At 39.7% G+C, this 15,118-nt stretch overlaps 1 protein-coding gene across 1 annotated transcript in view; it reads left to right on the forward strand.

Annotated features, from left to right (window-relative positions):
* Positions 1–10,500: 10,500 nt before the first annotated feature.
* RGS6 (regulator of G protein signaling 6) overlaps positions 10,501–15,118 on the forward strand; it is a 218,941-nt gene continuing 214,323 nt past the window's right edge. The window contains exon 1 of the mRNA XM_034062378.1: positions 10,501–10,590. Within this exon, the coding sequence (XP_033918269.1) occupies positions 10,507–10,590 (84 nt within the window). The 5' untranslated portion in view covers positions 10,501–10,506. The remainder of the gene's footprint in view (positions 10,591–15,118) is intronic.

Raw genomic sequence — 15,118 nt, forward strand, 5'->3', positions numbered from 1 at the left:
GAGGCTCTGGCTTTGGATACCTTTGATACCGAAATCAAACCCTGTAGTTGCCAAGTGGCCACACAATGAGGGTGGGCTGTTCTTCCCATGCCCAATGTTACAAGACTGCAGTTTTGCCCTTACAGTCGGGCATTGTGATGTGTGTGCTCATCACCTGGAGCTTCATTCACATTTCTGCAAGCACACCTAGGCTCTTTAGAGGGGAGATTTCATGAAGAAACAGGTCCACCTCACCGAGCAGCTGTGAACTGTTTCAGGGTACAAGTATTGCATCCAGTTGTCAGAACTGAAATGTTCCTGATTCCTCATAGGACTATTTGCAGCTTCTTCAGGGCTGCATTATTACCTGTGTCAATTCATGCCACAGTACTGCAATTACAAAGAAAATCTCGGTACAATAAGAATATTACTTTGATTTGGAAAAGTGTTTCTTCATGTCAGTCGTTGAACTGTTGACACCAATGCGGCAGAAGTCAGCACTGACATCTGAAGTATCAAACAAGTTGTAAGTGGGATACTGTGGTCCTGTGTTATTACTGAAGATGTAGTAGTGCTTTTAACCCTGAATGCCTGTGGCTCTGTCTGCATATGAGAGAAAAATTGGTCAGAGCTGTTCTGGCCAAGCACATTTCAGAAACACTTAGAGCCCTGTAGGTGGTGATGGATGGACCAAGTCAGTTGTTTGGTTCATGTGGAGATGCAGATCTGACTTCCCCAGAGTACAGAATTTCCTCTTTGCTTCTTGGAGCACTTCTGTATAGTTGAACATGTCTTCATATTCTGAACTAAATTATTATGTTTCTACTTCTCTAAGTTCTTTCTTCCCCCCCCCCCCCCCCCCCCAGCAAATTTCAGCCTCTGCTTTTCATCTCTTAACTTTCTGTGTAGCAACTGTGAAAACACTGCTCATGTTGTGGTAATGGTGGGTTTTTGGGTTTTTGGGGTTTAGAGGTGGCTGGAGAGCACATAGTCTGAAGTATTTTGAAGAATCTGGCATGTCGCTATACCCTTGAAAAGGTAGTAATAGGTGTACTATGGAGAGCTCTAAACTCTGTTTCATTACAGTTTTCCTTTAGTGACACAGTGATTTTTGATGCTTTTAAAGGATGATATTAATGCTGGTGAATCCACAGTGTTCTCCTAATCTATATAAATTTTACCATGAAAAGACTTTTCCATTATTTCAGTTACTGTTTTCAGCTGGAATAATAGCATATTGTGGTGATTGGGACTGTAGTGGAACTAATTTCTGCTGTTCTCTATGAAGAGGCAGAAGAAAGAGGAGCTAATTTGTATTTTCCCCATTGGTTGTCAAGCTGTAGAAAGATTGTGGAGTTGAGATACTGCTGCTACCCACTTGTGTTGCATCAGATCTCCTACTATTTTTTAACATCACTGTGGTTGGTGGCAAAGAATGTGAAGTGAGAGAAAGGTAGATTTAAAATTTCAGTGAGGAGTAAGGTTCTGACATTTTGACATCCCAGGAGCTCTGCATTGTCATGCTGGAGAGCAGCTTTCTATTGCTAGACTCAGCAGCAGCAGAGTAAGGCACAGGTACTGCACTTCATCTGCATGAGGGTGGTAGGACCACGAGGCAGTTAGGCAATAAAGAATTAATGCTGTATTATTGCCAGAAATATTCAATTACAGTTACAAACATAATCTCGGTGGAAAGGGACAATATTTCATCTTTTTCACTATGCTTATAAAAGTTGGCATCAGCAGTGAAAGGGTCACAAGGCAGTTAAAACTCCTGGGATTGATTACTACAGAGTACTATGCTATGGAGATGTGTGTTGAGCAAATGATAACTAATGGTTTGAAAGTCAGGGCTTACATGTTCAATTTATTGCTCTGTCATCCATTATGTGAATGTGGGAAGTCACTTAATTTCATTGTGATTTAGTTTATCATTTTGTAAAAGCAAGTAATATATGCTTCTGTCACAGATGAGAAGCTAGTTTTAGATTATGTCTTTATTAGTGCAGTCTGGCATAGATGTGTATTAGCCCAGTTAAAGGAACTCTCTTTATAGGTGGATTATAATAAAAGAGCAGTACTAGCAAAGTGTATTGGTATTTATAATGTACATACGTTTTTATATATATAAATACATAATGCTGTATTTATAGCAGTCCAGTTATGGCATTGTGGAGTTCAGGGTAGATGAACCACTGAGGTGGGATTTGTAGACTGCTGCACCATGTGGGTGTGTGAATTTGAGCTAGCTAATCCAGGAGTATTTAGATGCCTTTTACATTGCAATTAGTGAAGTGATTTGGACATAATTTGCATCTGAAAAGCATGCCCATTGTTGTGATAAACAGCAGGGCAGTGAAATCGTAGTATATTGCATCATTTCCTTGAAGTACATGGGTGGAACCAGTTGTGTTCATTTGTACCAGGAGTATTGCAAGGTGCTGCAGCTTCAAAAGCACCTGTGCTTTAGGTTAGCAAATTTCCTATTTTATTTGATTACAGGGTACTTGCAATTTTCCACCCTCTTGAGAATGAACAACCAGTAAGTATTCTCTTTGGGGTGTTTTAGATGAGATTGTGCAGTGATTGATCAATGCAGGGGTGGATTGGTTGTTACATGAACTTGCATTAGACTGCTTGAACACGGCTTTATTTTAGCAAGCCCTGTTTGGACGAGGGAGTTTAGATGGGGCAATTCTGAATCTGGAATCAGGTACTGGGGCCTACATATATGTAAAAAGAAAATAGTTATTCTTTTTATTTTCTTGTTAGCCTGTATTGGAGCATTCATTCTTATTCAGTTTTCTCTTTCAGTCAATTTATTTCAGCTGTTTTCAACTTACTGGATACAGTGCAAAATAGAAAATGCAGTACATTCCACAAAAGTAGCTTTCTGTAGTTGCCGTTAGTATTTTCTATGGCGCATGAAGTACAAGGCATTTTCAGAGATGATGTATTTGATGGAGCACCTTCATAGACAAGATGCTCTTCACCCACCTTAGCTGATGCAAGGAAGATGATTTTTCAAGGAAGGATTTATACTAAAGAAGATATTAGAAGTCTACCCTCAAGCTCTGTATTATCAGTGCAGTTACTCATTTTCCACAGGGAGTGATTCTGGCGGATAAATTGACATTGTTGCAAAACAACAGAATACAACTTCAGCTCTTGCATTTGCAACTGCTCCTTGCAGACTGATAGCACTTTATAAATACTGCAGTAGTTTGGGATCATCAATTCAGATGAAGTTCAAAGTTGGGCTGTATCTATCTCTTTGCATTTCTAAATTTGTATAGCACTGACACTTGTTTCAGTTAAATATTCAGCATGTATTTGCTTTTGCATTCTCTGTAGCTATCCTTACTAACAGTATGTTGGTTCAGAGCCTTTCCAAGAGCCCTTGGCTCATGGCAGTATTATTTTATTGGAAGGCAAGCCAGTTACAGGTAGCTACTGTGTTTTATTCTGAATTCTTTGGAAGAAGGATGGATTTATTGGGGGCAGTTTATTCCCAGTTATAACATCGTTCTGGTCCATTAAGAGTAAATTGGTATGCAAGTGTCCATTTTAACAATTGATTTCATAAAAGGAAAAATTTGCTTTGTTTCATAAGCAATTCATGTATCAATATTTGCTACCACTCATCCCCATTTCATTTTTTTCTTTTTGTTGTCTTGCTCTCCTTGTTTGTTATCTGTCAAATAATAGATTGATTCTGAAAATGGCAAAGGCCTTCCTTTTAAGTCAGTAGTACTTCCAGCACACCTTAGGTGGACAAAGCATAAAACATGGAATGCATATTTCTATCTGTTTTTAAAAAAAAAGAAAAGAGAATGCCTCTTTATTAGGTGCATTTATCTTGACTCCCACCCCTAGGTTTTCTGGATGTAATGTCCAGTTGCAGACAGTATTTTCAGCATTTTAAAATAACTACAAAATCTGCAGATTTAGAAATACATAAGCTCAAAATGGGGTGCGGTTCCCTCAGGAAACAAGAGGAAATGGCTCAACTTCCATGGTTTATCAAGAAGCAGTTTGATCATCTGCTGGGTGACTGAGATGGGTCACCTGTGGCTAACACAACTTGAACAACTGGAACTGTCCATCTTTGGTGTTGTCTGTTGCAGTTATGACAGGGCGAGTACTACCACAGTTGTCATAGGTGGAGAGAAAATTGTTCGAGACCACAGAGGCAACCCTTTCTTGGAGGTGATACAAAGCCTTGGTGATCCCTTGGTTAGCAATGTTCTGCATAGACCACCACACCATGAATATTTACTAATTTTATTGAAGGGCAGACATAATAGGGAACATCACTTAGTTACATGTGTGAAAGAGGACTGCCCCTTTTGGAAGTGTCTCTAAGAGTAGTAGGAATTGGAAATCCCGGCCTTCATCAATGTTGTGGTTTAAACCCAGCCACACAGCTCGTTCACTCACTCCCCCCCTTTCTCCCCCAAGTCCTGGAGAGGTGGGGAGGAGAATCAAAAGAATGTAGCTCCCACGGGTTGAGATAAGAACAGTTTAATAACTAAGGTATAACACAAATCATTACTGCTACTACCAATAATAATAATAATAATAATGATAAAGGAAATATCAAGTGAAGAAAATACAACACCTCGCCACCTGCCAACTGATAACTCACCCCACCCCTCCTGACCAAGCACTGACTCCTCCAACCCTTCCCCCCCCCCCCAAGAAGTAGCCCTTCTGTGTCACTCTCAGTTACATCCTGGGCATGACGTGCTATGGTATGGAATACCTCTTTGGCTAGCTTCGGTCAGGTGTCCTGTCTCTGCTTCCTCCCGGCCTCTCCTCCTCCCTGCCAGAGCATGAAGCTCAGAAAGTCCTTGGCCAGAGTAAACATTTGAGCAGTAACTACAAACATAGGTGCTATCAGTACTGTTCCCAAGCTGAAAGTCAAAACACAGTGCTGCACCAGCTACCAAGAAGGAGAAAAAATGACTGCTACTGCTCAAACCAGGAAAATCAGGATTCCAGTTTCCCTAAAGAGAAGAAAAGGGGAATGTCCCAGAACTGGTTCCTTTCTTCCTGTTCTGGTAGGATGAGGCAAAAGAGTCCCTGGTGTTTCCATGCCTAGATGTGCATCCGTCTTTCATCTTGCTGGTTGCAGAGTGAGAGAAGTGTTCAGCTGCACTGCTTCAGCATGGGTCTCCCTAAGAGCTGGTACCTCAGAAAGAGGAGGAATAGGGTCCTTCAGAATCTGTGAATTCTTCCAGCATAAACAAAACTGCATTTTTACAAATGAAATTAATTTGGCAAAAATCTGTTTGTCACTGCTAAGTGTAGTGTGGCTCCCTATGGAAGGATGCCCAACCCTGTTTCACTATATCGGCCTCATCTTGTTCAGGAGAGGAGTATGCTTACACAGTCTTGTTCTGCTGAACACTGTGATCAGCAGTGCCACGTGTAATACCGGTAATAGTAAGGATATGATACTTCTCAAGAGTAAAGATACTGAAGGAGATGTCTGGAGCTGAGAGAAAAATTCCAGCTTCCCAGCTTCTGTCTGATTCAGATGGCTGTTGCATCAGTTTGTCTTTGGAAAGTTATTTCACTAGTCATAGAGGTTTACTTTAGAAGGAAGAGCAGAGGTGGACTGTGCAGTGCTCAGACTGAGCTACACCCATTAAAAGCAGCGTATAGACCAGGTTGGACCTGGGGATCTTCTGGTTGATATATTCACCTTCATAAACATGACTTCTACAATATGCTGTGTGTTGTCCTCTAGTAGACACACATTGCTTTGCATGTCCAAATCCTAGTTTAATGAAGTAATAGTCAGGAGAAGAATGTCAAGGTAGGTTTCTTTCCTCCCAGTGCAATTGTAAAGAGACTTTGTAATGGATATGAAATATCAACTTAAAATTCATGGGGACTAATCAGAATCACTGATTTCCCCTCCTTCCCCCCCTTTCCGTCCTGTCACCTTAATAATGTGATCTATTTGATCTAAATATTCTATTAAACCAAGTAGGGATTTTTCCTATTAGGTAATTATCAGTTCAGCAGGGTGTGTGATTATATGATTTCTCAGGCATGTGAAAAGTTTTGTAGTCTAGGATACACCTAGGATTCACTAATTAGAAAACTATTAACTAGGTATTAGTGATGTGAAATTATATTTTACTCTGTGATTGTGCTAAAGCTCTAAATCGCTCATGATTTGACATTAGCATTACAGTGTGCTTATGTTTCTTGGGAGAAAAAACAGAACAGTTCTATAAAAAGAATAAAATATAAAGGAAAAATCAGCGAGAGGCAAATACACCTTCTGTCTTTAGCATATTTTTGGCAGTATTTTTCTAAAGGCTTAATAGGCCATCTTACACATAAACAAGGAGTTTATTTGCTGGTTTGGTCCTTGTACGTGGCACAGTGAAAGAATGGTTAGTGTAAATGGTTTTTTCTCACTTTTGCCACTAAGGAGTCTGGATTACTGCGAGCATGGCTATTGTCAGAAAAACAGTTGTGGGGAAAGCAGCATCTTTTGAACCTGAAAGTTGGAATTTAGGGACAACTTCTTGTCTGAAGATACACCTTCAGATTTAGGCTTAAGTTGCTGATGTGTGGTTGCAGGCTAGCATGAGTTAGCCACTGGTAATGTTGTAAACTGCCTGACAGTACTCTTCAGGTATAGTTGGTGAGGTTCTTAATTGAAGGCTGTGCATGAGTACTGTTAATTTTAAAAAAAACCTAAATAAAATGTTTGCTTTCACCCTTCTCAGCCCCGTCTGCATAAGGCAGAGCTGGATTCTCTTCTGAGATCAGGTGTGCTTAGAGAATGGTTCAGAGAGCAAACTTTTTAACCTGTGTGGTGACATAGTGTTGACTTTCTGTTTGCATCTTGAGAAGATGGGCTGGTAGTAAAGAAAAAATAGTGTAGAAAGGATAGATTTCAGTAGAATCCCTTGAAAAATTAGTGCTGATTCTTTCACACTAGGCTGTGGGGTTTTGTTTGCTTTTTAACAGAGAACTGTGCAAGTCAGATGTGGACTTTCACATGTCATTATATTCAAAGGTTGAAAATGCAGCATGTTAACATAGTATGAAGGTAAACCCACTGTACTTTGAATGTTAGTAGTCTAATTTGTGTTTGCAGCAGCTAGTGTAAATCACTGGAGCCCTGGGTCTAGGCTGTCTGCCCTTCTCTCTGGTGGCCTGTCCCCAGGCAGAGATGGAGCTGTGCTCTCTTGGGGCTATCCCGAAGTTGCTCAGTGGTTGAAGGGTTGCTGCCATGTAGCCAGCAGTTTGTGAGTGGTAAGTCAGTGCCCCAGTCTGCAGGCTAGTGAGAAAATGCTTGAAACTAGGCTTGGCAGGAGTGCAGGGAAGCTGCTCCGCATCACCAGGTGCTGAGCTCCATTCAACTCACATGTTAAAAAGCAAGGTGTAATGGGATCTGTGAGGAACCCAATATTGCCATGCTTTCACCTTGAAGGGCCAAGAGCATGCCTGTGTCATATCACTGTCTCAATTGTCTTTTTTCCTCTAAAAAAAGAATACCATCCAAGAAAGGATTTTGTGATAAAAAAAAACAATCTAAAAGAAAGAAGAAACTTGGTTGATAGTTAAAGACAATTCTTCAAGGGCCCAGGGGGACCTGTGGTGTAAGGGTCCTCCTAAGTCTCCTCCCAGGACCAGCAATGCTTGGGCTGCATGAAAGGGGTGCCTGCACTTGTCTCTGCCTTGGGGTGCCCTTCAGTCCAGTCTTGTCGCCTTGTCCCCTTCACATCTATCCTGCTGTCACTTCCACAAACGTGATCCCACTCCTGCTGCTCCTGACTGAAACCCAGCAGGAGATGCCTGGCACAGTGGGAAGCACTTCTGCAAACTTCTGTCTTCCAACAAGAGGTTCCTTTGTATTAATTACATTTTGTAGAGCTTCAGGGGCAGTCAGTGGCTCCCTCCATGTCACCGTGAACAGTGTGACAGACACTACTGCAGACTGTGCGAGATGTTTTTGTCTTGCACTGGAGTAGGTGAAGAGCTTAAAGATCTGCTATGGGGGAAAATCCTGAAGTATCAGAAAAGGTCAAGAGAACTGATAGTATAACAACAACAGAATTTGTAAATGTGGGTGTTCAAAGTGGATAATCTGATGAGTGAAGTGCAGCTCAGTAACCATAGAATCATAGAATGGTTAGGGTTGGAAAGGACTTTAAGATCATCAAGTTCCAAGCCCCCTGCCATGGGCAGGGACACCACACACTAAACCATGTCACCCAAGGCTTCGTCCAACCTGGCCTTGAACACTGCCAGGGATGGAGCATTCACAACTTCCCTGGGCAACCCATTCCAGTGCTTCACCACCTTAACAGGAAAGAACTTCTTCCTTGCATCCAATCTAAACTTTCCCTGTAATGCTCCAGAGGGCATTTTGTTTAGAAATTGGAAATGTCTTCTTTAAAGGCACATTACTCAATCAAAAGTTAATTACAATTGTGTTCTTTTAAAGTATGCATATATAATCTCAGATATGATGAAAGTAGTGAATGTGGTCTTTCTATACTGCAGGTGAAGCTGAAATTTGGGTGATTTCATGTACACTTTCAACTCTGCTTTGTAATTGCCTTCAGAGTTACATCAAATCTCTGTCTAGTTCTGCTCTGTTCAGCTGAGTGATGATACCTACAGCCTAATTCTTCAGTGCTTTGAAATCATGACTAAGAAATGCCGTGAAAATGCACATTAATGTAAATAATTTGAAGTGCTGTAGTTTTAAAATGCTTTACCCTTTGCCATTTCTGCTATTTTTATTTTTTTTTTAACTAATAATTTTGCTTACGGAATTTACTCCATTTTCTTTTTTAGCTCATGACCTAGCACAACAGTGCAGTGTTTGGGCTTACATAAAGAGAAGAATTTAATAGGAGTTAAAATAAAATTGTACCATTTAAATATAAAATAGTGTCTAAATTGGTCTGTATCTGGCTTTCAGAGGTGATTCTATGATTCTATGTATATGCAGATTGTTTAATTTGAGCTAGAACTGTATTACTGAGTTCCAAAATTGGTATGTGCATGTACAAATGCGTTTGTGCCTGTAGTCGTGTGTGCATGTGTACTTTATGAAAGAAACAAATGAAGGAATATGGATTGATGCAGACTTTTTAACCTTGGTTCCTATTATCTCTTGCTTAAGACGATATCTGTTGCTAAAGGGATATCTCATCTGCTTCTGGCTCCAGTGGAGGATGCCATGTTACAGCAATAGCCTTTTCACTGATGAGACTGGACAGAGCTGGGATATGGTCTGAGGTGGTCTGATTCTGCCACTTGTCCTTGGCTGCTGCTAACTGACTGCGAGAATGACTTAAAGCTGTATTACATGTAGAATTGTGTGCTATATGTGTATATTATATACTAGGACACTTTGTCTCCTGTGGGAATGTGAAAAGTGAGTAGAGAAAGGAATAGGAAAGTATATCCTTCCTTAAGTAAGGGAGACAATTTAAAACAGTGAGCTGTTTTAGGAAAGAATGTGTAGATTATGCATGCCTATACTTAGCCTTTTTTTGTCTCAATTTTTAATACAGTATGTTGAGATGGGAAATATCAATACTTTCAAGGTCAAAAAAATCGAGCTTGTCAAACAGCTTTACTGCCAGTGTTTTTAAGAGGCAGCGTTACCTTTTAGGCTAGGAAAGGGGTCACCACATGGCTTCACAGTGTTTAAGATGTAGCTTATCAGAAAAATCTGAAAACCAGCATTTGACTTAGAATTTAAAGTGTCCTTCCTGCCCTGTGCTCTTATTTTATCTTACTTTTTAAAACTAATGTTTTTGCCTCAAGCCTGGCATGACCTGGAGAAGATAAGGCAGCACTTCTGTGCTTCTAGAAGACAGTTCAGGTTAAGGAGTATTACGCATGGCTGTTTGCCTCTGCCCTGCTGCCACTTCCCTGCTGTATCATAAGTGACGGATGCTGCTTTGAGCAATCAGTTATGGCCCCTGGTTGCTGGCTACTGCTCTGGGGTTGGGGAGAGCTGGAGGCAGCTCTGAGTGTCTGCAGGCAACAACCAGCAGTGTGCCTGGCAGTGCTGCACTAACTGATTCCAGTGGGGTTTTGTACTGTCTCACAGCAAGCTTTTTATTCTCCTTTACTTTTTGTTTGAGGGTACCATAAAACCTCCTAGAGAAGTCTTAGTCATTTGTGCTTTATAGCAAGGAAACATAGTGTGTGAGGTATTAATTAGTCTTTATTCAACAGGGGCTTATAATACAAGATCAGAATTAGAAGTGTGTGTGTGATGATGCAAATCACAGCAACATGGTGGTCCTCACTCACGGAATGTTGTGCTTTAGACACGTCAATTCAAAGCATTTGTCTGACACGGTGTGATAAAATTCTGCACTGGGTGAAGTCTGGAGCATGGTTCACTTTGTACCATCCTTGTCTGTCTGCCCTGGAGGTGGTCATGTGTCCCTGCCATACTCCCTTGCAGCCTGGAGTGATGCTGACTTTTGCTTCTCTTCCTTGCAGTCTGAGTGACAAGAGGCAAACATGGCACAAGCACCCACTGATCCAAGTAATGTGGAAACCCCTGACCCAGAGGAGAGTTCTCCAAATATGATAGTCTACAGAAAGGTAAGGATTTGGAGCTGTTCAAAAAAATCTCTTCTTATGTGGTTGGCTTGTAAAAGGATCTCATGCCCCTTTTGAAGTCAAAGGTATATTTCAGGCTGTTTGGATGAATAACTGTGAAATAGTTTTCAGAAAGTAGTTATTTAAAACCATAACATTTGAGAGCTTGGAAATCTTATTCTGTTCAGTAGAAGCATTTAAGCTTGTTTGTATAAAATACTTGAAGACAAACTTGAAATTGTGACTTTTTGTGAATAGTTATGCTGTGACTTTGGCTAATCATTCAACTTTACTAAATCTAGTTAAAATAATTGTACATACATTCCAAGGTTTATCACACTAGTGTAAAGCAACTGGCATACAACAATCTTTTAGTACATTTTTTTCTATTTTCATATTGTGATTTTAGTTGCATAGTAGTTGTTCTTACTTCCTATTTTGTACTGCTTAAGTTAAGAAATAAACCTCTCAAGTGTAAGTGAAAAATTAATGACAAAGGTAAAATAACAGCAATGTGTGATGTCAAGCATTCTTTCCCCATGGTAAAATGTCTTATTCTGAAGTACTTTGGAGGCGCTATAAAAGATGAAGGAAAGCAATCTACTTACTGATCCATTTGCTATTGTTTTACTTTGGGCTAGGTGTATCAGTATGAAATTGAGTCTTTTTGTAATTTAATGAAATCATGTACATATATTTTACTTATTCTGCAAAATGTTTCTGATGTAGCATGTGAAAATGTGTGGTTCTGACAAAAAGATTTCTTGCATGGCTTAAATAAGGTACCATTCTGTTAATGTGACAGCTACGGTGCTAGCTCAAATCAAGTTTCCTCATGTATGATCCTGGGTAAAATTTATATCTTCACTCATTTTTACACCTTATAAACCAGCTATAAGTGACTGAAATGTGTTGAGTATACATGGTTCAGTTTTCTGCTTGCGTGACTGTAATCTTGATAACTGTCATGTGCTGAGAAAATAATTTAGGTTTCATATAGAGCATAAGTTGTTTAAAGTGTTACTTTTTGATAACCATAATTTTGGTTTAGTTGTTGCATATTTGGTTTGGAATCTGGAATTGTTAACATGGGAAAATTTTCTGGGTAATGTGTAGGCTTGTTTGTTTTGAATGTGTTATGAACACACTTCGGCTGCTAATTTAGAAGAAGCAGTACTCAGTCAGATTATCTTTTTAGAACCTGTTTGCTGAGAGGTCCAACACCCCAGCAGGTGGAAGCAGATATGGGATATGAAAGAAGTTTCTCGTTGCATGATCTAGAATTAGGGCATTAAATCTGTGATTCTACACACATGTACCTATCCTTGAAAACTGTATGTTTTATTTGAATGTGCCTCACTTTCTATGTATCTCATGGCATTTCTACTTAACGATTTCTCAATTCCTTTGCTGTAGAATAAGGGTTGCAAATTCTGTGGTATCAATAAGGAGCATACTCATATCCTTTGATTCATCTCTTCTTACTGGTGTTCCTTAGATGTCAGTATTCTCAGCTCTTCTTAAAACAGTCATGTGTCAAAATACCTAGTTATCTTTTAGAATGGCATGCCCCATGCATTGTTTAGTAATACGGTATTTTGTATCAATATTAAACTAATGCGTATCTGTCAGGTTTTTCATTGAGGTTTTTGTTGCTTTTATGAATAGGGTTAGTACTACCTATTCTTCAAAGTTAATTTCCACTGGTGAGTGACTCTCTGAATCTAATTTACTGTTTGATATTAGTTATATGTGTTACACATCAATTATATGTTCCTTAGTGTTGAGAAATCATATACAAAATCTGAGATAAGAATTTTATTCTCTTGATTATCTCTCCTCTCTCCAAATGAGTGTTTAGCTCTTCATCTCTCATTTCCTTTCAAATGGCTTGATTGCCAGTAATGAATGAGAAAAACATCGCACTGGACTCCCTGAAATACAGAACACAATCTGCCAGCATACCGTACAGCTCAGGGCTGGTGTTATGTCACAGTTGAAAAAAAAGGTTTGCTTCTCATAGCAAACATCCTGACATGCAACTGCTGATCTCCTTAATGAGGAAGAAAGAAGGGTGGGCTTCAGTAATGGGACCACAGTAATTCTTGCTATGTCAATTATTTTATTGCTTGACATATTGTCATATTTTTGGGTTCTGAAAAAAGAAGGTCCTCCAAATACAATCTCAAATTGTTCATGCTTTGTTTACTGAGACTCACTGAGATCTATTTGAATTTTGTAAGTCAAGTGGATAATTGTGGCAGCCTGGTTTTCTTTATAATCACTAGTGAGAGATGCACACATACAAAGGACGAATCAGATCTTAGGTGGTGCTGAGTGTACCTTTGGAGCAACCTCTGTCTGTTTCGTTTATGGAGAAAAGCCTAGAACAGGCTGTTATCTTTACTTAGGTAGGTAAAGCTAAGTGGGATGGATTTTGGCCATGCAGAACAAAATAAACTAATTTGTTTTGACTCCAATTAGTTTCTGATACTCTCTGCGGACTTCTGCAAGAAAATGGATTCTAACTGCTTTGATTGCTGCAGCAGATGGTCTCAATGAGACAAGTCTTATTTTCTTCTGCCTTCAGGGTTAACCTTTTGGGGGCTGATATTTACCAAACTGTGAGGCACGTTATTTTTTTAATCCAAAATGTTCAGTGTTGCTCTGCTGTTCTGGAAAACATCTCTGTGTGAATTGGGTAGTTCAGATAGTCATTAGGGTGGGTAATGTTTAGGGTGTAATTTGCCTTATGCTACACTTGTTAAAATGAATTGTACCTAAAGCTACATGAGCCTTATTGACTAGGTCTTCATTGACTGTCATGGGTGCCTTGACACCAGGCTGTTGGGTACTTCTGTCATTTACTAGATATCTCTAAATAAGCAAGCTGCATCTCTCTCCTAAGATCTGTACTTCCTCTCATCTCTCTGTATGTCTTGGTACTTAGCCCTGGGCTGGTTATAGGGCTATGTGTACTGCTGCAGTAAGGATGTACTGTCATTTATCTGTGTGGCATATTTACATCCAGTGAAAAATTTAAGGGTGCTGCAGAAATTGCATTGCCATTTGAGCACTACTCTGTAAGTAAAATGTAGGCACCATATTTTCTTCAGTTAGTCTGGACACATCTGGAGGAGATGCTGATAATTTTTTTTATTGATAGAGGAAGAATGATTTTTATTGATTGATTGAAAAAGTGGTACATGGTGTTTAAAAAGACTGTTTGAAATGCACTACCCTCCTTCTCATGGGAGCAGATGATGTCAATACATGAGGGCTTCTATGGAAATGAGTGATATCCCAGTCCTCACTTCAGTCTGTGAGCGTTGTGTGGGTGCTACAGCATGGAAGATAAAAAATGCAACAGAAAGCCAGTGAGAGGAGAAAAATACACAGCAAGCAAACAGTAACAGAAAATATAAATTGATTTTAAAGGCTGGTTGCATTCCCTTGAAATCCAGCCACCCTTGGTTGCCTTTCTAGCTTCCAAGTGCCGGTTACTATGTCCCAGAGGCCCTTTGGCTCATTGTTCCAATAATCCAGGTCTGAAAGTTCAACTTCTGCAGATTGTATTGGAAGACAAACAGTTCAAGGACACCTTCTGGCACCGGAGATATTAGGTGACCTGTTACCAAAATACTTTGGCAAATTGAATCTTCTTACAGAAAGGATGATGGAAAAACATGCCTCTGAGAGAAAAAAAAAATAGGGCTTGACTAAGTAAGAACTGAAAATACCAATAAGGAAGAATTGTTTAGGAGTACCTGAAGAATATAACAAGAAGGATGAAAACACAGAACTGAAAATCTAGATTGGATGGCAATGCATTCCTGTTCCTGAGAGAGTCCTCTTAGGATGGGGAAGAGTTCACAAGTTGTACTGTTAGAGGTGTTTAGAACGACTGTGAGGATGCATGCTCTGAAGTATATCAAAGATTATCATCAAACAAATGACCTGGATAATCTGATATATATTTCCATTTCTGCTTAATTTTGCCAGGCACATCTTCTATACCTGCTTGCTAACACTGGCACTTAGGGAGTTAAATTTTGAATTTTTATGGTTACTCATCATAAATCTTTTGAACAAGCAGGAAAATCGAATTTCCAAAAGCAATTACTGTTCTAAGTAAATGTAATACAAACTTGCAGCTGCCACAAGATGCTTTCAGAAAAATCTGAGTTGTTTGCTACCTTCAGCACTTGGCAGCTTTACTCTCTTTTTAAATGCTGGTTTAAGATATGAATCGTAATCATTTAAAAAAAGAAAAGGCAACCTTACATTAACAGCTTTTCTCTAGGCAGATTTCAGGGTTCCAGTCATGGCAAATAGCTGGAGTGTTGCTGTCAGACCTGGTCCAAAGTGGTGATAAGGCAGAAAATGGGAGAGAAAGCAGTTGTGAAGACAGATGTACACATGCAAAAAATGCATGAACCATGAAGCAGAAAGATAGGGAAGAGACTGCTGTTAAAATTGGCTGTTCAGATTTCAGACAAAAAAAAAATGCTGTGCTGGTATTGGGAGCTAG

Source organism: Melopsittacus undulatus, chromosome 4, assembly GCF_012275295.1.
Source record: "Melopsittacus undulatus isolate bMelUnd1 chromosome 4, bMelUnd1.mat.Z, whole genome shotgun sequence".
NCBI lineage: Eukaryota > Metazoa > Chordata > Aves > Psittaciformes > Psittaculidae > Melopsittacus > Melopsittacus undulatus.